At 39.2% G+C, this 21,884-nt stretch overlaps 2 protein-coding genes across 5 annotated transcripts; both read left to right on the top strand.

Annotated features, from left to right (window-relative positions):
• The first annotated feature begins 26 nt into the window (after positions 1–26).
• usp16 (ubiquitin specific peptidase 16) lies at positions 27–9,503 on the top strand. Of its 4 annotated transcripts, none has more exons than XM_058414376.1 (17): positions 27–237; positions 777–887; positions 974–1,152; positions 2,393–2,496; positions 3,207–3,322; positions 4,582–4,775; positions 5,053–5,157; positions 5,805–5,935; positions 6,039–6,126; positions 6,228–6,306; positions 6,547–6,692; positions 6,906–7,073; positions 7,196–7,769; positions 7,874–7,968; positions 8,108–8,194; positions 8,276–8,420; positions 8,600–9,503. In XM_058414376.1, the coding sequence occupies exons 2-17, from the start codon at positions 815–817 to the stop codon at positions 8,719–8,721; spliced, it is 2,406 nt and encodes an 801-aa protein (XP_058270359.1). In that variant the 5' UTR covers positions 27–237; positions 777–814; the 3' UTR covers positions 8,722–9,503. The 4 variants fall into 4 exon arrangements, with proteins under 4 accessions (XP_058270359.1, XP_058270361.1, XP_058270360.1 ...); XM_058414378.1 differs by having other exon boundaries at positions 4,585–4,775; XM_058414377.1 differs by having other exon boundaries at positions 781–887.
• Positions 9,504–9,786: 283 nt separating this feature from the next.
• farsb (phenylalanyl-tRNA synthetase subunit beta) lies at positions 9,787–21,619 on the top strand. The gene is made up of 17 exons (XM_058413899.1): positions 9,787–9,925; positions 10,693–10,748; positions 14,148–14,302; positions 14,684–14,756; positions 14,866–14,981; positions 15,508–15,658; positions 15,816–15,924; positions 16,012–16,082; positions 16,178–16,239; positions 16,691–16,742; positions 16,832–16,893; positions 16,986–17,193; positions 17,307–17,387; positions 17,682–17,774; positions 20,720–20,837; positions 20,963–21,115; positions 21,196–21,619. The coding sequence occupies exons 1-17, from the start codon at positions 9,868–9,870 to the stop codon at positions 21,345–21,347; spliced, it is 1,770 nt and encodes a 589-aa protein (XP_058269882.1). The 5' UTR covers positions 9,787–9,867; the 3' UTR covers positions 21,348–21,619.
• The last annotated feature ends 265 nt before the right edge of the window (positions 21,620–21,884 follow it).

Raw genomic sequence — 21,884 nt, forward strand, 5'->3', positions numbered from 1 at the left:
TAGACTATAGATTGCGCCTATGTAGGGAATGCTGAAGTATTTGGGCTTGAGCCGAAGTAAGCATGGAGTTCAGTAGCTGCCGCTACACCTGTGATTAAATCGAATTTCGTTAACATGGTTTTTTTTTTACACGGATTTCTATCTGTCACAGGATCATGTAGATTGAGATTATAAAGTCTATGAAAGGATAGAGCAAGACCACAAACTGTATAAACTTCACTGCTGTGAGCTAGCGAGGTAAGCATGACGTTAGCATTGGCTTTTTTAAAAAAAAGAAAGAATAAATCTGAAATGAAAGTGAAACGCGGATCAAATGAAGTGTGTGGAGAAAATATATACATATATACTTAAATTTCTTTGGTAAAACATTTTATCATTTAATTTCTATCCTTTTTTCTACTTTTACTCTTCAGCTAATGGTCATTTTAGCTTTCTTCATTCTTAAAGAAGATAAAAACTATATTTATTAGTGTTATCTAAATATATGCTTTTAATATTTATTAAAACATATATATAATATCCTTTTTGGATCATATTATTATCTATTAAAGTTATAAATTGAATTGGGGCTTTTACAATTAACATTCATTCATGCACATGATTCATTAAAACTTCATCAGTTTGCAAGTAATGCATGACGTCATATTGAACACATAATGCACTACACTGGGTGCATAAGGAGAAGGAGTTTAGAGTCCTATATGACTTGTCTTTTTGTCTTCTGCCAGTTTTAACTACTTATTTTTTTGTGCTATGTGTGTTATACATTTGCACAGGAAGTGTGTTGCACATTAAACGTTATAAAAGGTAATCGATGGGGAAGAAGAGAGCCAAAGACCGAGGCAGGAGTCCTAAAGAAGACAGGGACAGCTCCACAGACCTGACGGGTGAGTGATACCCAACGCCCTTATACAATACCACAATCTTACTTCCTGAATCAGGTCACGTGACCCATGTGTGTGTTGGTGTTTAGGTGTGACATGTACGCATATCCGTAAAGGAACAGACCCGAGCTGGCTGAGGAAGACGAGCCTGGACAAGAGCTGGGATTTGTGTGAAGCATGTGAGACATGTGAGCAGAAGAAAGAGTCTGAGAACGAAGATGCACAAGAAACGCCAGCGATATGGATGTGTCTCAAATGCGGACACAGAGTGAGTGATGATGCTGTGCACTAGTGTGTAGTACGCATGATCCAGTACTTGCCATGGCTCCTTATTGTATATCTTGTGTACTACATAGGGTGATTCAGTCATTTCATACCTTTTGCCCTTGTATGAGGAGTAGGGGATTAAGTAGGGAGCTAGAGCCCCCTACATAAATCAAGGCATAAGCACTGACAGGTGAGGTGAATAACACTGATGATCTCCTCATCATGGCACCTGTTAGTGGGTGGGATATATTAGGCAGCAAGTGAACATTTTTTCCTCAAAATTGATGTGTTAGAAGCAGGAAAAATGGACAAGCGTAAGGATTTGAGCGAGTTTGACAAGGACCAATTGTGAAGGCTAGACGACTGGATCAGAGCATCTCCAAAACTCTTGTGGGGTGTTCCTGGTCTGCAGTGGTCAGTATCTATCAAAAGAATCCTTTAAGTCCTGTAAGTTGTGAGGTGGGGCATGGAGGCCATCTTGGTGCCAGATACCAGCTTCAGGGATCTAGTGCCTCAATGGGTCAGGGCTGTTTTGGCAGCAAAAGGGGGACCAACACAATATTAAACAGGTGGTCATAATGTTATGCCTGTTTGGTGTATACCTTTATATGAGGAGAATTTAGCTGAACCCTAGATGTGGATGCTGCATCCCACATGGTTTCTTTTTGCATATCTAGTGCACACATACATAAGGTGCCTTGGTGTGCTTGGATAAAGATCAGCTTGGCCAATATTCAGTCCCTATAATGTGCAGGCAGTCAAATCTTCAAATGACCTTGGACACTTAATACTTTTAAAAGTTTAAGTCCTGATTTTTCCTCCTATATAGTGGGTGTAGTGAGCCGAGCACATTATTGTACCTCTAACATACAGTAAAGAAGTCTACTGTGTATTTCACCATGTGTAATGCATTTATCTAGGGAGTAGGGAACTAAATCTGACAAAGAATTATTCACAAAACATTCATATGCTAATCGAACACAGTGTGACTGCAGAATAGTAGCATTTTATATTCAACGTACTGGAAGAACAGAACATCCACTGGACATCTAGTGCAATGGGTAATGAGTAATGAGTCAAGTAGGAATGAACTGGAACACACTGATGGTGAGAAGTAAGAATAAAAATCCAAACTGGACACCACAGTTACATTACCAAATATTAGAGTGTAGCACATGAATCACAGCCATCCCTGGTTTTTCGCTCAGCTTAATTTGATTTTGGTACCTTTGTGTGTTCAGGGTTGTGGGAGGTTCTCAGAGAACCAACACGCCATTAAACACTACGAGACGCCGCGTTCAGATCCGCACTGCCTGGTGCTTAGCCTGGACAACTGGAGTGTGTGGTAAAGTTTTACACACACACACATACAAAGACTTTATACTACAATATTATTTAATAAACAAAAAAAGAACAGATCTTTACACATAAATCTGGTTAAACACTAGCTAGCATTAATATTTTGTAAGTTAGCACACTTATCATGATGTTTGCTAAAGAAAGTAAGACAACTCAAAATATTTAACACCTGAATGGGCATGTTTGATCAACATACTGTAACATTATTCACAAGAAATCATCATTATCTGGCATCTAGTCCATTCAGGTGGGCAGCACAGTGGTTAGCACTGTTTCCTCACAGCAAGAAGGTCCTGGGTTCGAACAGGCAGTGCTGTTTCGGTGTGGAGTTTGCATGTTCTCCCCGTGCCTGTGTGGGTTTACTCCGGGTACTCCGGTTTCCTCCCACAGTCCAAAAACATGTACATTAGGTTGATTGGTAATTCTAAATTGCCCATAGGAGTGAGTGTGAGTGTGTGGTTGTCTGTCTATATGTGTGGCCCTGTGAAGGACTGGTGACCTGTCCAGGGTGTACCCCTGCCTTTTGCCCAATGTGTGCTGTGATAGGCTTCAGCAGATCCCTGTGACCCTAATTAGGAATAAAGCGGGTATAGACAATGGATGGATAGTCCATTCAGATAGAAACCTCTGGAAAACTGAAATAAACCCTGTTTTTTGTTGTTGTTTGTTTGTTTGTTTGTTTGTTTTACTATTAAGGTGTTATATCTGCGATGACAATATCTACTACTCCAACACAGGACAACTGGCTCAACTCATTTCCAACATCAAGAAACAAATGCAGGGTGAATCCAAACCCAAAACTGCCACTAGGAGTAAGCACCTCAGTGAAGTACTCACTTTATGTACAGGTTCATCTAAGTGTTTCAAGCATTTTTAAACAAACTTCTGAAAAATAATGAAAAAAATGTGGACAAAAGAAAGCAGAATTGCATTATACTGCATGTTATCATGGTTACGTTATTGTACAGCTGTAATAATTCAGTTCTATATAATATACAGTTATAAGAAGTTATAATATTTTTTAATTAAAATTAAAACAATGGCCTGTAATCATATTTACAACAATCATATTTAGTGTAAAAGTATCTAGGAAGCAGGAAACTTGCTCATTGAGCTTTTTAAATATAGGGCCCTGTTCAAATTTACAAAAATGAATGTAGGATCCTTTCTGTATTTATGAAGAATCTATATAAGGCCTTAGAAACATACACTATATAGCCAAAAGTTTTGGGAAACCCCTCCAAATCATTGAATTCAGTTGTTTCAATCACTTCCATGACCACAGGTGTATAAAATCAGGCACCTAGGCATGCAGACTGCTTCTATACACATTTGTGAAAGAATGGGTCGCTCTCAGGAGCTCAGTGAATTCAAGTGTGGTACCATGGTAGGTTGCCAACTGTGTAATTAGTCCATTCGTGAATCACTAAATATTCTACTGCTATTATAACAAAGTGGAAGCAATTTGGAACAACAGCAACTCAGGCACTTAGCGGTAGGCCACGTAAAATCACAGAGCGGGGTCAGCACAGTGTGGAGAAGTCCCCAACTTTCTGCAGAGTCAATAGCCACAGACCTACAAACTCCATGTGACCTTCAGATTAGCTCAAGAACAGTGCGTAGAGAGCTTCTTGGAATGGGTTTTCGGAACCCAGAGCCCTTTTCAAATTCTCTAGAAACTCCAGGAATTGTGAATAGTGTGTCCTTGAAACACTCGGCCATTAAGACATATGGGCCTGTTTACAAAATTTTAGACAGGGACTACAAGGTTTGGGGAATATAGGGTTGGAATTTGTGATTTAAAGCTCTAATGTACTACCGCTGCCCTCAGCAGTGGACAGGTTTAGCCCCAAGCTATTATGTTCATATGTTTACTCTGTAGTGGTGTATGCACCTTGGCAAGAACTGACCTGTCCTTGCGAATGGTGCTTGGACCGCGCTACCCGCAGCTTGCAGTTATATTTCTTAGTACATCACATTTGTATACAACATCAGGTAGAATTTAGCTTAAAGGAGTTATATCAGTGTAAATGTAAGTTGAATCTAATTCATTCTAATTCTCTCAATTAAGAAGCAAAAGAAGAGAACACTTCAACTGAGACTGTTCAGGAAGACGACGCTGAAAAAGAGCAAGAAAATAAAGAAGAGCAAAAAGAAAACAAGAAGTGTGTGAAGCAAAATGGCCAAGAAACAGGATCCCTCACGGTGCCTGTGCGAGGCCTCAGCAACCTCGGCAATACGTGCTTCTTCAATGCTGTGCTGCAGGTCTGCAGGTTTTTATACTATATTTTAAACATTTAGAATATTTTACCACATTGAACAGTTATACCTCCTGACTATCAGTAAGTCCTATAATACTAACACTTCTGCTACCAAGAGAACAGCACTCTAGTAAACACACATGCTTATGCTACATGTATACTATGAATAATGGCTACACCAACACATGTCTTCACTAGACCTTATGCTATCATTGCTAATGCTCACTATTGAAATCCAGTCAGATGAAGACATTTTGAAATCTCTAACGTGTGCGTATCAGAATCTGTCGCAGACTTGGCTTCTGCGTGAACTCCTCAGTGACTTCAGGGACGAAGAAAAGAGTGTGTCGATCACACCATCATCATCATCATCATCCTCAGAACTAGTATGTGCCACATTTCTGTTATAAACCGTACGCTTTCTCTTTGCTACTGTTTTAGCAAATTTCAGAATAGAATTTACTGCTTTGTCCTGACTGGGTTAAATATCCGCCATGTACACTTTGGTGTTGTGGCGGTGTTTACCACCTCAGAAATGTGGCTAGTGGGTGATGAGAAGAAGTGTAATTCAAGTGTAATTATTAGTCAAAGAGAATCTTTTCGAGGAGGTTTCTCAACATATCTGAGGGAAATTATTATTTAATAATTAATTTAATAATTATTAAATTAATATTTAATTAATTAATTTTATCTGTTTCCTGATGTTATTGTACTTGTGCATTGTTTGTATTTTTGATAGCTAGCTCAGTCATTTATTACCTTTAGTACCTCGTCCCTGTTTCCCAGTTGGTTAGCAACAGTATTCTCGTGCACCTTGAAAACTTTGACTGTTTGTCTGTAAACTTCTAAGAAAATTTAGAGGAAATCACAACGAAAGATATCACAACCAAAACATGACATTAAGACATTAAAGATCTTTTTTTCCAAATTAAAGATTTCTATTCTCTGTCTGTTTATTCTTTGTAAGCACTTTGCAAATACGCATCCTGAAAGACTTGCTAATAACTAAATCGCTATTTCTGTTCTACCGCAGGATCCTCTGCAGGTGCAGTTGCCGAGACCCGGCTCTCTCACGCTGGCCATGTGTCAGCTGCTCAATGAAATCCAGGAGACCAAAAAAGGCGTGGTGACCCCACGTGATCTCTTCACACAAGTGTGTAAAAAGTACGGCTTGGAGAAACTAGCACCTGTTTTAATGCAGTTAGATAAGTCTAGGTTGTAGAAATGCATTTGATTTGTGTGTGTGTGTGTGTGTGTGTGTATGCAGGGCAGCAAGATTTAAAGGCTTCCAGCAGCAGGACAGTCAGGAACTCCTGCGCTACCTGTTGGACGGAATGAGAGCCGAGGAGAACATCGTACGTATACCAAACACCTGTTCTCATTTTTTAACTAAAAGCTTTGTTAGTAACACTAGTACACTAGTCTATGTGCACTAATGCTAGCATGTCATCCACAGAGACTAACTGCTGGAATCTTGAATGCGCTGAGAAGTTCAGGGAAAACCTCCGAGCCTGAGCAAAAGAAATTGGTGAAAGGTGAGCTATGCTGTCATACGATGTATACTAATGTTGTCGTTGCTCTTTCGGCTGCTTCCTACATGTATGAGGGGTCGCCACAGCGGACCAACTGGTCTGCACAGCAATTTGGCATAGGACTTATAAAGCATTATAAAGCATAAACTCTGTATATACCTGTAACAGGTTCCAGCTGTGTGTATGTGTGTGTGTGTGTGTGTGTTTTTGTTTTTGTTTTCATTTATTTATTTTTTGTGCTAGAGTATGAGAGCAACGGTGTGACGAAGAGTTTCGTGGAGCGTGTGTTTGGTGGAGAGTTGACCAGCACCGTGATGTGTACGGAGTGTAAGACTGTTTCCGTGGTCACCGAGGTGTTTCTCGATCTCTCACTACCTGTGGCTGATGAGGTAAAGAACTGAAACGACTATTTAGGTTTGTAATATTTAACTATATAGCTGTTTTATTTAACATTTTGTTGTAGTAGCTAATCTAGCTAAATGTTTAGCTACTTTAAAGACAACTGCTGCACTGACATCATCTTATTTTGTTAGTTTATTCAGTAGCAAATTAGCTAACTACTATGTCACAGTATCACAAGTACTAATGTTTAACTTTTTTAGGCTTACAAGAAAAAGAAGGGTGGTGGTCAGCAGAAGAAGAGCGAAAACATGGAAAGTCTGCAGAGTGTTCAGATTCCCTTAACCAATAAGAATGAAGATATGCCGACGGGAGCCGGAAGCAAGTACCAGCAAAAGAAAGCCAAGAAGCAGGCGAAGAAGCAGGCTAAGGTACTCAGACACCCACTGAGCTGAAATACATGCCCCTTTAACCTAGCCAGACATGTCCCCTTGTCATCCCAGACACTGTCTTGATGTATGATTTCTCTACTTTAACATTCTGCCACTTACAGACCCAGCGGCGCCAGCAAAAGCAAAGTGCAAAGTTCACGCACGATTTGCTGACCAGTGAAGATGCTTCTCCGGAAGTCCCACCTCTGAGCACAAACGAACAACATAAAGCTGAAACTGAAAGTCCAGCAGAGGAGCCCATTAGCCAGTCGGAGCCCACGGAACAGAATCAGGAGACACCTGCTGATGAAGAGATGGAGGATGATGAAGAAGGAGCACAGAACTCCTCTAACAGATTCATCAGCCTATCAGAAGAGGGAACCAGGAACCTGGAGGAAGATGGGCACAAAGAGGTGGAGCTAACCAAAAGCATGAGAACACTGTCAATTTCTGAGGATCAGCAGAGCGAAGAGGTGGAGTCAGAGGTGGAGTCAGAGATGGAGTTGGGGGCCGAGACAGGTTTCGTGGTGGTGAATGCGGACCCGAAGGCTGCCTTCTCAACTCTGTCCAGCAGGGTGGCTCTGAACATCTCGGAGAGCTCAGTAGAGTCGAGCCTCCATCAGTTCACACAGGTGGAGCAGCTGACACACACCAACAGCCTGCTGTGTGTGACCTGTAGCCGGAAAGCCTCACAGGGTACACACACACACACACACACACACACACACACACAAAAGACTGATTCTGAGTCTCTCTGTTTCACTCTTTCCTCTCTGTGTGTGTGTGTGTGTATTTCATAGGCGGTAAGAAGAAGGTGTACACTGAGGCAATGAAGCAGATGCTGATCTCTTCCCCTCCTCCTGTACTCACTCTGCACCTGAAGAGGTTCCAGCAGGTAACACAAACACACACAGTGAGAGTGAGACAGAATTACACAAATGTGATCATTGAAACAACAATGCACCCAGGGTTTGGAGAAATTCCAGTATAGAAATGGTGCATCTTTATTGTGGTGTGTGTGTGTGCGTTTGTAGGTGGGCTACAGTGTGTGTAAAGTCAACAGGCATGTACAGTTTTCTCAGGTGCTGGATCTCGGACCATTCTGCTCTGCCAAATGCAAGGTATATATATCTTTATGACTATTTCTTTCTCTGTTTGTCTCTGAAGTGGTCTCTGAAGTTCTATGGTGTGTGTTTGCTTAGGGGGTGGAGGAAGGACAGACGCAGCTCCTCTACTCTCTCTACGGTATTGTGGAGCACAGCGGCACCATGCGCTCGGGTCATTACACAGCATTCGTTAAAGCCAGACCTTATGCACATGCTAATGGTTTGGTAAACGGAGCAGCAGGTGATAAGTCATTAATTTTGCTGTGTGATAAAAGAAGAGAAAGAATAGTATTGTCACCTGATCGGTTGTAACATGTATACATGGTTGACTATATTAAATAAAACTGGTATATTATATTATGTAGGTATATGAAGCAGTAGTTGAAAGGCTAGTTTTGATGTCCAAATTATGCTTTGTAGGTGACGAGATGCCTCTGAAAGGCTCCTGGTTCCACATCAGTGACAGCAGCGTGCAGCCTGTCACAGAGGCTCGAGTGCAGTCGTCCCAAGCCTACCTGCTCTTCTATGAGAGGATCTCTTAAGTCGACGTGAAATATCTCTCCACGCTCTCGTGAAATACTACATCAGAGAGAAAGGACAAGACCATTCTTACAGAGCTGCTGCTTTCTAACGGGTCAAACGATTTCTGTCAGATCATGACAACTGGCAGCCATGAACAGGAATTTACATAGCTGTGCTGATGAATAAAGGATTGCTCAGATACAAAAAGGGGCTTTTTGTGTAATTTGTTTCCTGTCAAAGGGAACTGAACATGAAATCACAAATTTATAATTGGTTTCGGAAACCTGTAACTAACTACGCTCCAAACGTGAATTATTAGTCTCTTTGCTGTGTTTTTTTAACTGCACACTACCATTATGAATTTACATGCATAGTTTTAACAGCTGAAAATTTCTGATTCTAACAGTTAAAGATTTTGCGGTTTATTGTTTTTTTTTTTTCTTAGCCCCATCCCTTTTCAATTACTCCTTAAAACATTTTCATTTTAAAAAAATATAAATAATGAAAGTTACAAATCTGATTATGAATTTGTGATTTCAAAAATGATAATAGTAGTATTATTATTATTGTGTTACATCTAATTCCTTTTGACAGGGAATTCTCTATAATGCTGGGTTTTACCGCATCTATCAGTACTGCAGTAGTGCAATGAGTGAGGAAAAGAAGAGTGAAATATCAAATGTTAAAGATAGAAGCAGGAATACCTGACTTGCCTGAATACAATGAATTTTTTTTTTACTGAATATTTAATTTCCTGCAATTTTGTATGACAAAACTAATTGATTAATAAAAGATTATCCAACACTGCTTCACTACCTTGTCTTTAAAATATTGTATTTAAAATATTTTTCAGCACATCAACTAGTTGAGCTACACCTTACAATAGAACAAAAAAAAGATAACTTAAACATTGATTACCCAAAGGAATTAATTAAACGGAGTCAACGCTGGTAATAAATATAATAAATCTGTACAAACCTGAGTCACTTGAAAGATTCGAATCAGTAGTGGCGAGTCACACGAAAGAATCATTTTGCGCCAGCTCGGTAAACTGCGCATGCGCTATATTTTTCCGCCGTGCTCAGTGGTGTCGCTCGCCCGCCTTACCGCGCATGCGCTCTAGTCCATCATCCATTCACCGGCGCTATTAGCCGTTAGCAGCGAACATGCCGACTGTCAGCGTTAAACGGGACCTTCTCTTCCAAGCCTTAGGGCAGACATACAGTAAGTTTGTTTAATTTATATAAATATTTATCTGCCTGAGAGGTAAATAAAGTGTCGTTTATAGGCATCGGATCAAGTCAGCCGGTATCAGTGCCCCACCGTAGCGCTGAATGGGAAGAGCTAGCATAACTAACTAGCAAATAGCTGTCATTTAAAAAATAAGCGTGACTTGAGTTGTAATAAAAGTACGTGTTAAAGTACATAATGACATTTTGTACATTTCTGGTTACTTTGAGGATGAATGAGGGTGGAACTATGAAATATGAAAATAAAATACATTTTAATCTCCATTGCAGCGATTGCATCAGATTGTATCATCTAGGACTGGACCATGAATTAAAGATCCGATATTAAAGACAGAAATTTATGTCAAGCCTTGAGTTATTAGATATAATTATGTCAAAATCGAATGTATAGATCTTTTAAACAGGTTTTGTTGCAGAATGATAATTTATTCTTCATTTTAGAAATGAACTATTAACGGTAGCTAGAACGGCTAGTTACGTCATCAAAAAGTTCCCAGTACAGGCATGGTCTCAGCTCACTGTCGTTATTATTGCTGTTGTTTTTGTTTTTTTTAGCAAGACATCTCTGATTGGTCAGTAAAAGTCCTGTCCGTCTTATTGTTTTACAGTACCGTCAGAATAACAGCAGGAATTTATACAAAAAGAGAAAATTGAATGTGTAATTGTAGCGTCTTGTCTTTATTTATTTGCTGTACTCTAATTCTTGCACATTTTAAATATCTCTTTTTCATTTTATTGCAGCTGATGAAGAATTCGATGAGCTCTGCTTCGAGTTTGGCCTCGAACTGGACGAGATTGTGAGTAATAATCAGTTCCTGGATCATCTGCTGCATTCATTTAATGCTACAATAAAATCCTCAGAACAGTGTTATAATTCAACTTGACTTACTGTTGTGTAAAATATCCACTTGTGTTCGGATATGTTCATGCTGTTTATTTAAACTGGGCCAAGACTGAACTATGTTAAGTCTCTGTATCTATGAGCATTATGCAGTAATGTACCTTGGTGAGAACCTGAGGTCAGTTGTTTATTAGGGCCCGAGCACCGAAGGAGCAAGGCCAGAGGCCTTGCACCATAGGTGCGGAAGCCCTGTTGTTTTCGTTAGAATTCTTTTTCTTTCTTTCTTTCTTTCTTTCTTTCTTTCTTTCTTTCTTTCTTTCTTTCTTTTCTCAAACTTTCGGGGCATTTTGGACCCCTTAACATGCTCAAAAACTCTTGAAAATCAGCAGACAGGTTGGAATCTGCGGCCATTAGGACGTCACCATGGCTCGGCCCTGGGCGTGGCACACACCCGTTACAGTGCCCCCTGGAACATCTTGCTGTATAGCGGATACACTCTTGCACGTATCCATGTAAAACATGGTACACACTTAGATCTCATTGAACTGAACAACTTTCTCATTGCATGTCATTAAGTCTAATCGACAGGAAGTGAGTTATTTTGAGTTGTTTGCAAAACACACCCAAAACTCCTCCTAGGGAATTGATACAACCGCCACCAAACCCAGGCTAATATGATCTCAAGACATTGATACAACCACCACCAAACCCAGGCTAATATGATCTCAAGACATTGATACAACCGCCACCAAACCCAGGCTAATATGATCTCAGGACATTGATACAACCGCCACCAAACCCAGGCTAAAATGATCTCAGGACATTGATACAACCGCCACCAAACCCAGGCTAAAATGATCTCAGGACATTGATACAACCGCCACCAAACCCAGGCTAAAATGATCTCAGGACATTGATACAACCGCCACCAAACCCAGGCTAATATGATCTCAAGACATTGATACAACCGCCACCAAACCCAGGCTAATATGATCTCAAGACATTGATACAACCGCCACAAAACCCAGGCTAATATGATCTCAGGACATTGATACAACCGCCACCAAACCCAGGCTAAAATGATCTCAGGACATTGATACAACCGCCACAAAACCCAGGCTAATATGATCTCAGGACATTGATACAACCGCCAGCAAACCCAGGCTAAAATGATCTCCAGACATTGATACAACCGCCACCAAACCCAGGCTAAAATGATCTCAAGACATTGATACAACCCCCACCAAACCCAGGCTAAAATGATCTCAGGACATTGATACAACCCCCACCAAACCCAGGCTAATATGATCTCAAGACATTGATACAACCCCCACCAAACCCAGGCTAAAATGATCTCAAGACATTGATACAACCGTCACCAAACCCAGGCTAAAATGATCTCAAGACATTGATACAACCCCCACCAAACCCAGGCTAAAATGATCTCAAGACATTGATAATGCAAAATTGATGAGGGATTTTCGATATCTCAAACGGTTCAGCCGTGAGAAGCCCTTAAACTTATGGCGAATAAAACGAAACAGGGAGTGGCTAATAACTTCTGTGTACATTGAGTGATCTACATGAAACCTTAGGATTATGTTAAGCATTGAAAGCTGATCACACTGATATGACAACTGTGAGTCTCGGTCATAGCGCCACCAACTGGCAGCAGGAAGTGTGTCATTTTTTGAAATCTCTAATATTTTCTCCCTTACTTTTACCTGATTTGGTTGAAAATCAGTCAGAATAATGACAAGACATGGCTGATGTGAAACTGTGAAGGAATTTTTGATACCTTGAATCGTGTTACTATAGCGACGATTTACATGAGAACATTCATTCATTCATTGTCTATACCTGCTTATTCCTAGGACTCCTAGGGTCACGGGGGTCTGCTGGAGCCTATCCCAGCGCACATAGGGCGAAAGGCAGGGGTTACATGAGAACATAATAGAAGAAAATGAATCTTCTCATATCTTACGAGTGGACAGGCCTAATGTTCCAAAATATTTCACATAGAGAGTGTACATGTTTATGAGAAAGGCCAGTGTGGCTGGTCACCGGGCGTGGCACAGGGCTGTCACAGCGCCCCCTGGAACTTTGTCAGAAATATAGCTGCAAAGCTCATATTCACTTGGACGTATATGCATGAGATATATACATGGCTGATGTGAGAGATATACATGGCTGATGTGAAACTGTGAAGGAATTTGTGATATTGTGAATGATGTTGCTATTGTGAGGACATAATTGAAAAATATTAATGTTCTTATATCTTAACAGTGGAAAGCCCTAATGTTTCAAAAAAATTTAAATAGAACGAACAACTGGTTGTGAGTGATTCTGCTTAGTTTCATGATTTTGTGACGCTCAAAGTGTGTAACAGAAGCTTTTTATATTCTATTCTAAAATATTTTAATTATTTTAATATTTTGATTTAGCCTAGCTACGGCCCCCCTGCAATACCGCTACGGCCCACCAGGGGCCGCGGCCCACAGTTTGGGAAGCACTGGACTAGTCCATTTTCACCTGACTCCTGCAGTACTAGACTATGTCCACTAGAGGCTCTTATCCCGTTATTTTAATTTTTTTTACAATATTCAATATTACAATTTTCACAATTCATATATACAGAGTCAACCAAAAAATGTATATACACTTCAGGAAAAGAAAAATAGTATGATGTAAATAATATTAGTATAATATTATCATATAAATCAATCTATAATGTATAGCAATAAATTTAGTAATACAATATTTATACAAATTTTTGTATAAAAAATTTTCTTAAATCCTGAAATGTGTATACATTGCATACAAATGTATACATGTGTAAACATTTTTCTGGGTGACTCTCTCTCTCTCTCTCTCTCTCTCTCTCTCTCTCTATATATATATATATATATATATATATATATATATATATATATATATATATATATATATATATATATATATATATATTTATTTATTTATTTATATTATATAAACTGATATAGTAATATAGTATAGAGGGTCATTGTCCCTTTGAATATCACTGGACATTGCTATGATTTCATTACACCCAAACTGTCCCTTTTGTCCTTATATAGTTTAGAAGGAAAGTCAGTTTTCGTTTTGCCATCAGTGGACTTTGCTGTGATCACTTTCAGTACACCCAAATTGTCACTCTTGTCCTTTTGGTATTTCCCCTTTTAATGCATGTACCCACTGTGCTCACTGTGTCTGGTGCGCCTGGGCGGCGATGGCACCATGGAGTGATGTCCCATAGTGCGAGGACCCGTCATTGCTGCTTGCAGCTATATTTGAATTTGGTCTGTGTGTGTGTGTGTGTGTGTGCACGAAATTTTAGACATCGGAGAAGGACATAATCAGCCGCGAGCAGGGTGATCAGAAAGCCGAGGGAGCCTCGGATGTGGTGCTCTATAAGATCGATGTCCCAGCCAACAGATACGACCTGCTGTGTCTAGAGGGACTCGTCCGAGGACTGCAGGTCTTCAAGGAGAAGTATGCCTCGCACATACAGTGTGACTCACTGAAGTTCTTTTGCATGGTGCAAAGCACAGAGAGCACGTAGTTACTTATCCAAATCCTGAACGTATTCCAGTCGAGTACCTGTGTGTATTTGCCATCACAAAACAGCACCCTTCAGTTTGGTAATAGCTAATTGAGGAAATTGTTATACACATATAACACCCAATTTCAGGTAATTATCTATGACACCCAGCAGGTTTGCGATAATGCAGCAGTTTGTTTTTTTTTTGGACCAATCAGTGCCCTCCAGTAACTCTGCCCATAGCTCCACCCATACTTTCCTGTCCCAGATTTTTGATGGGGAAATGCTATAAAATATGTTGCATAAATGGTGTACAAATTGTGTGTGTGTAGATTGGAAGCCCCACGTTACAGGCGCGTGAGTCCAGTGAATGGAGACCCACAGCGGCTCATCATCACTGAGGAGGTGAATTACACGACATCCCATAATGCACTGCAACAGCTTACTGCTTAATCATCTATAACTAGGGGTAGGTTTTCGTGATTACTGATTGTCCTTGTATTTCCCTGCACAGACGGCGAGCGTGAGGCCGCATGCGGTGGCTGCTGTGCTGCGGAACATTACGTTCACACAGGAACGCTACGACAGCTTCATCGAGCTGCAGGAGAAACTGCACCAGAACATCTGCAGGTAAGGCAGGACGTCGCCTGAGTGCACTACAGAGCGGAGTACACACACTCCAAGGATCAGTGTGATGAACACATTATTGCCAAAAGTTTTGGAACACCCCTCCAAATTATTGAATTCAGGGGTTGGGCTTGACCCCTTAGTTCCAGTGAAAGGAACACTTAAGGCTTCAGCATACCAAGACATTTTGGACAATTTCATTCTCACAACATTGTAGGAAGAGTTTGGGGTTGACCCCTTCCTGTTCCAACATTACTGCACACCAGTGCACAAAGCAAGGTCCATAAATACATGGATGAGAGAGTTTGGTGTGGAGGAACTTGACTGGTCTGCACAGAGTCCTGACCACAACCCGATAGAACACCTTTGGGCTGAATTAGAGCAGAGATTGTGAGCCACACCAAAACTGGGACGTCTGCCTTTACATCATTTGGAGGGGGGTCCCAAAACCTTTGGCAATTTAGTGTACCATAATTCTTTATTCTGTCCTGCTGTTAGCTAATAGGAGTTCATTGTTGTTGAATTGCAGGAAAAGGACACTGGTTGCTATAGGAACCCACGATCTGGACACCATCTCAGGGCCGTTCACATACACAGCTAAAGCGCCGGAGGAAATCCGCTTCAGACCTCTCAATCAGAGTCAGGAGTACACGGCCACACAGCTCATGAGCCTCTACAAGGTGAGCTGTTTGGCTGTCACTAACTTGATCTATACCATGCCTAAGCAAAATTCTTCTTTCTGATTGGCTGTCAGGTGTCATTTGTTTTGTTACCATCAGGATGTGTGTGTATTCTAATAAGTTTTTCTGTGTGTGTGTGTGTGTGTGTGTGATGTAGACGGACAGCCACCTGAGACATTATCTGCACATCATTGAGGACAAGCCGCTTTACCCCATCATATACGACAGCAACGGAGTCGTCCTCTCCATGCCACCCATCATCAACGGTAAGACTTCATCACTTTCTCTCTCTCTCTCTCTCTCTCTGTATAATGTGAAGAAAGCTGTATTTTGAGGCTGTGCGTCTCTTCCAGGTGATCACAGCAAAATTTCCGTGAACACAAGGAACGTTTTTATCGAGTGCACAGCCACTGACATTACTAAGGTATGGATGTGTGTTCAGAAATATCAAAGAGCTCATAATTCCTTATGAGTCCTCTAAAGTCGTGTACAACCGTGTGTGTGTGTGTGTGTTTACAGGCGAAGATAGTATTGGACATGATGGTGACCATGTTCAGCGAATACTGCGACGAGCCTTTCACGTGAGTGTGTTGCACCAGTAACAGCACAGTGGCTTGCATAAGTATTCACCCCCCTACTAAACATTTTCACAAATTTATAGTGTTTTAATCTGGAACTGAATTGGAAAGTGGACTTTAATTGATTATATGTCACGAATCAGGAGGCCATGTTTAAATCTGAACAGGATGTTACCATCACTATGCTTCGCTGTGGATGTGGTGTTCTTAGTGCAAAATGTTTATTGGGTCAAAAGGCTCAACATATCTACCAATTCCACTAAGGATTTTATTTGTCCTTCTCTTCTGAACTTCTGCCCAGATTTTGGTTTATGGAGTTATTTGGTTGCTTCTCTGACTAATGTATAAGAATTGTATAATTTACCTTTCAATTAATATAATTTTAAATTAATAATATAATTTAACCATTCTCTCTCTTTCTCTCTCTTTCTCTCTCTCGCTCTCTCTCTCTCAGTGTTGAGGAGGCGGAGGTGGTGTATCCAGATGGAAGGATGTTCTCCTATCCTGTATGTATATACTTCATATATATATCACTAATGTGTGTGAAGAACATGTTACATTGACAGTTATTGACCTTTGACCTTTTTAACCACAGGAGCTGGCCTATAGGACGGAAACCCTTTCAGCAGACTTCATCAACCACAGAGTCGGCATCAAGTGAGCCTTACATGCGCACACACATGCACACACGCACACATTACACACATTTTATTCACACCGCTATGTTTCTCTCTCTCCTTCTCATTCAGGGAGACAGCTGACAGCATCGCACATCTCCTGACTCGGATGTGTTTGAGGTCAGAGGTCACAGGCGAAGCAGATCAGATTCAAGTTGAAATCCCGCCCACTCGCTCTGATGTCATCCACGCCTGTGACATCATGGAAGATGCCGCTATGGCATACGGTTTCAACAACATCATTAGGACAACGCCTCGCACCTACACAGTAGCCAATCAGGTGAGAGAACCAGCATCAAAACAGCCAATGAGACATGATCTAATGAATGTATGAGCAATTAAATGTGTGTGTGTGTGTGTGTGTGTGTGTGTGTGTTGGCTTTGTTTTAACAGCTCCCTTTAAACAAGCTAACTGAATTGTTGAGAACGGACCTGGCAGCAGCAGGATTCACTGAAGCTCTCACCTTTGCCCTGGTACACACACACACACACACACACACACACACACATTTTCACCATGGCTTTAAGATTCCATAAAAATTCATGCATAAGTTACAGCAGTTTGAGTAAATTGAGCTCCGCCCCATTAGAACTGACTGTCATGTGGCATCCATGTTGTTTACAAATCTCACATGAGGTTAAAATTCTGCTGAATATATTGACATCAGTTTTGTGAAGTTAATGTGCCTAATGTCCTAGGACTGGTTCTCAAAAGTTCTTATATTCTGTACAGCATGAATTATTCCTCTTCCTCTCACCCTGTTTCAGTGTTCTCGAGAGGACATTGCAGATAAACTGGGAAAGAACATCACAGAGACGAGAGCTGTACACATCTCCAACCCTAAAACCGCTGAGTTCCAGGTCTTACACATACACACACACACGCACACACACACACACACACACACACGCCACACACAGTCTCATCACTGCTAATTGAATAGCTTGTATCAGTTATGTTTGTCCATTAGTGCAGGTGCTCTCGGTCCCTGTCCCTATGCTCGGCACACAGTGTGTATCTTTCTGTTAGCCATGTGTCAATATTACATTCTATTCTCAAAACAATTGCTTGACCTTTAATCACTGTTTCCAGTATTGTCACAATATTGCATTTCAAAGATTTTCTCAATATATCTGAGCTTATTTTATAATACTTATCCCTTTATATTCAGTAGTGTGGAATATTTACATTTTTTATATTCAGTAGTGTGGAATATTTACATTTTTATATTCAGTAGTGTGGAATATTTACATTTTTTTATATTCAGTAGTGTGGAATATTTACATTTTTTATATTCAGTCGTGTGGAATATTTACATTTTTATATTCAGTAGTGTGGAATATTTACATTTTTATATTTAGTAGTGTGGAACATTTACATTTTTTAATATTCAGTAGTGTGGAACATTTACATTTTTTAATATTCAGTAGTGTGGAATATTTACATTTTATATTCAGTAGTGTGGAATATTTACATTTTTTTATATTCAGTAGTGTGGAATATTTACATTTTATATTCAGTAGTGTGGAATATTTACATTTTTTATATTCAGTAGTGTGGAATATTTACATTTTTTTATATTCAGTAGTGTGGAATATTTACATTTTTTATATTCAGTAGTGTGGAATATTTACATTTTTTATATTCAGTAGTGTGGAATATTTACATTTTTATATTTAGTAGTGTGGAATATTTACATTTTTTTATATTCAGTAGTGTGGAATATTTACATTTTTATATTCAGTAGTGTGGAATATTTACATTTTTTTATATTCAGTAGTGTGGAATATTTACATTTTTTTATATTCAGTAGTGTGGAATATTTACATTTTATATTTAGTAGTGTGGAATATTTACATTTTTTTATATTCAGTAGTGTGGAATATTTACATTTTATATTTAGTAGTGTGGAATATTTACATTTTTTATATTCAGTAGTGTGGAATATTTACATTTTTTTATATTCAGTAGTGTGGAATATTTACATTTTATATTTAGTAGTGTGGAATATTTACATTTTTTATATTCAGTAGTGTGGAATATTACATTTATTTTATATTCAGTAGTGTGGAATATTTACATTTTTTTATATTCAGTAGTGTGGAATATTTACATTTTTATATTCAGTAGTGTGGAATATTTACTTTTTTTTATATTCAATAGTGTGGAATATTTACATTTTTTTATATTCAGTAGTGTGGAATATTTAAATTTTTATATTCAGTAGTGTGGAATATTTACATTTTTTTATATTCAGTAGTGTGGAATATTTACATTTTTTATATTCAGTAGTGTGGAATATTTAAATTTTTATATTTAGTAGTGTGGAATATTTACATTTTTTTATATTCAGTAGTGTGGAATATTTACATTTTATATTTAGTAGTGTGGAATATTTACATTTTTTAATTTTCAGTAGTGTGGAATATTTACATTTTTTATGTTCAGTAGTGTAAGAAACTACCGACTGCCTCAACCCATATTCCACTCCACAGTACACATCTGAAAGAGCTCATTCCCAAAAAAGGCTTACATATCATATAGAAATATCTTTTAATTCAAACCAGTTGATCTATTTTGGGGTATTTTTACACTGGCTTAAAAGCAGCTTTACCAAACATTTAGAACACTTAATCCAATTAATTATTAGTCTGGGAGCGGCAGCAGGACATCAAGAAGCGTCCCGGAACAAAAGGTATACGTGACCATGATTAGCATTTAGTGGCGCCCGAACCATTTGGGTGATAACACCTAGAACAATACCTAGCCAAGGTGTACGTGACCGTGATTACCATTGAAGGACCTCTGGCTAGATGACAGTATCATCCAGTCCTTTGGGAACACACAGTTCTTACACTAATTTACATTTAAAGTGAAACTCATTTAAATTTCACACGGAAAATACTGTATAAAACGTTTGAGCGGGATTTGTCCTGCTTTCTTTTTGACTCCGATGAACCCAAAGTACTTTATGTATTTTGTTACTGCGACGCTGTAATAAACTTCTACATTAAGATCTTCGACGCCCTCATCGTTTTATTTTTCTTACAGTAGTGTGGAATATTTACATTTTTATATTCAGTAGTGTGGAATATTTACATTTTTTATATTCAGTAGTGTGGAATATTTACATTTTTATATTCAGTAGTGTGGAATATTTACATTTTTTATATTCAGTAGTGTGGAATATTTACATTTTTTATATTTAGTAGTGTGGAATATTTACATTTTTTTATATTCAGTAGTGTGGAATATTACATTTATTTTATATTCAGTAGTGTGGAATATTTACATTTTTTATATTCAGTAGTGTGGAATATTTACATTTTTTATATTTAGTAGTGTGGAATATTTACATTTTTTTATATTCAGTAGTGTGGAATATTTACATTTTTTATATTCAGTAGTGTGGAATATTTACATTTTTTATATTTAGTAGTGTGGAATATTTACATTTTTTTATATTCAGTAGTGTGGAATATTTACATTTTTTATATTCAGTAGTGTGGAATATTTACATTTTTTATATTCAGTAGTGTGGAATATTTACATTTTTATATTCAGTAGTGTGGAATATTTACATTTTTATATTCAGTAGTGTGGAATATTAATTTTATTTTTAGGTTTTCAGTAGTGTGGTGTGTTTGTTCTGTATATTCAGTAGCCTGGTGTTTGTATATTTACTGTTTAGTCTTTGTGTTCTGGAGTGTTTGGGTTTAATGTTGATATCAATAGTATGCTTTGTCAGAGGGACATTTGAACATATTACAGTATTAACAAATGGTGTGTGTGTGTATGTGTGAAGGTGGCAAGAACTACACTGCTGCCTGGTCTCCTGAAAACTGTGGCTGCAAACAGGAAGATGGCGCTACCACTCAAATTGTTCGAGATCTCGGACGTTGTGCTGAAGGACGAAGACAAAGGTAGGGTGTGTGTGTGTGTGTGATTTAAAAAAATATTTTTGACGACTGATTTTTAAGGTCTACAACATACAGTGATAAGAAATTCCACACAGTGCTCCTTGTTTATTTGTGTGTGTGTGTCTCAGATGTGGGAGCGTGTAACAACAGACGTCTGTGTGCGGTTTACTACAACAAGACGCCAGGCTTTGAAGTCATCCACGGCCTGCTGGACCGGCTCATGCAGTTGTTGGATGTCAAACCAGGTCGTGACCATGGTTACCACATTCAAGCATCAGAAGGTAATTGTCTCATGGACTTTTAAAATGTTTAAAACGTACAAGATTAAAATAAACTGAAAGCTTTTGTCTCTCTCACTCAGATTCCACATTCTTCCCGGGCCGCTGCGCCGAAATCTTTTTTGGCGGGAAAACCATCGGGCGCCTCGGTGTCCTTCACCCCGACGTCATTAACGCCTTCGACCTCACCATGCCCTGCTCTGCCCTCGATGTCGACATCGAGCCCTTCCTGTAACATCACCCGTTAAATCACATCATGCCCACGAACGTTACATGCAGTAGCTGTTACTGATGCATCCTTAGCTCCGCCCATATCAGGAGGTAGTGGGCGGAGTCTTCTCTCTGTGTTGGGTTTAGTCTGAGGGGCACGACCGGCTTTGTCCTATTCCCGGTGCATCTTAATCATTAATAAACAGATATCTCAGTGTACTGTACAAGACACTATGTATCATTGTCATCACATGTATGCAAAATAAACACCGATATGAGCAGTTATGTTTAAAAATATACCTTTTCTCTCAACGTTTTTTCAGTTCTTCTTTTAGTCATTTACTTTTTTGCAGAGTTAGAAAGTCAGTGATGGACAGATCGACACCACTTGGTTAATTGTCACAAAACTTCTCACAGAATAACATTTAAATGACTATTTAAAAAAAAAAATCAGACACGATACGATACGACACGACTAAGTACTGACCTTCAGGAGACTGTCCACCAAAACTCAGTGACCAGGTAAAGAGGGAGGGAATTATACAGAGAACCAACCATGAGG

Source organism: Hemibagrus wyckioides, linkage group LG17 (genome assembly GCF_019097595.1).
Source record: "Hemibagrus wyckioides isolate EC202008001 linkage group LG17, SWU_Hwy_1.0, whole genome shotgun sequence".
Taxonomy (NCBI): Eukaryota; Metazoa; Chordata; class Actinopteri; order Siluriformes; family Bagridae; genus Hemibagrus; species Hemibagrus wyckioides.

Excerpts from the sequence above, each read along its gene's own strand:
- usp16 (XM_058414376.1), top strand. The coding sequence starts at position 815 with ATGGGGAAGAAGAGAGCCAAAGACCGAGGCAGGAGTCCTAAAGAAGAC. Across the intron at positions 6,127-6,227 it reads TGAGAGCCGAGGAGAACATC|AGACTAACTGCTGGAATCTT; the intron begins GTACGTATACCA and ends TGTCATCCACAG. Across the intron at positions 7,969-8,107 it reads ACCTGAAGAGGTTCCAGCAG|GTGGGCTACAGTGTGTGTAA; the intron begins GTAACACAAACA and ends GTGCGTTTGTAG.
- farsb (XM_058413899.1), top strand. The coding sequence starts at position 9,868 with ATGCCGACTGTCAGCGTTAAACGGGACCTTCTCTTCCAAGCCTTAGGG. Across the intron at positions 10,749-14,147 it reads GCCTCGAACTGGACGAGATT|ACATCGGAGAAGGACATAAT; the intron begins GTGAGTAATAAT and ends ACGAAATTTTAG. Across the intron at positions 20,838-20,962 it reads GCTGAAGGACGAAGACAAAG|ATGTGGGAGCGTGTAACAAC; the intron begins GTAGGGTGTGTG and ends TGTGTGTCTCAG.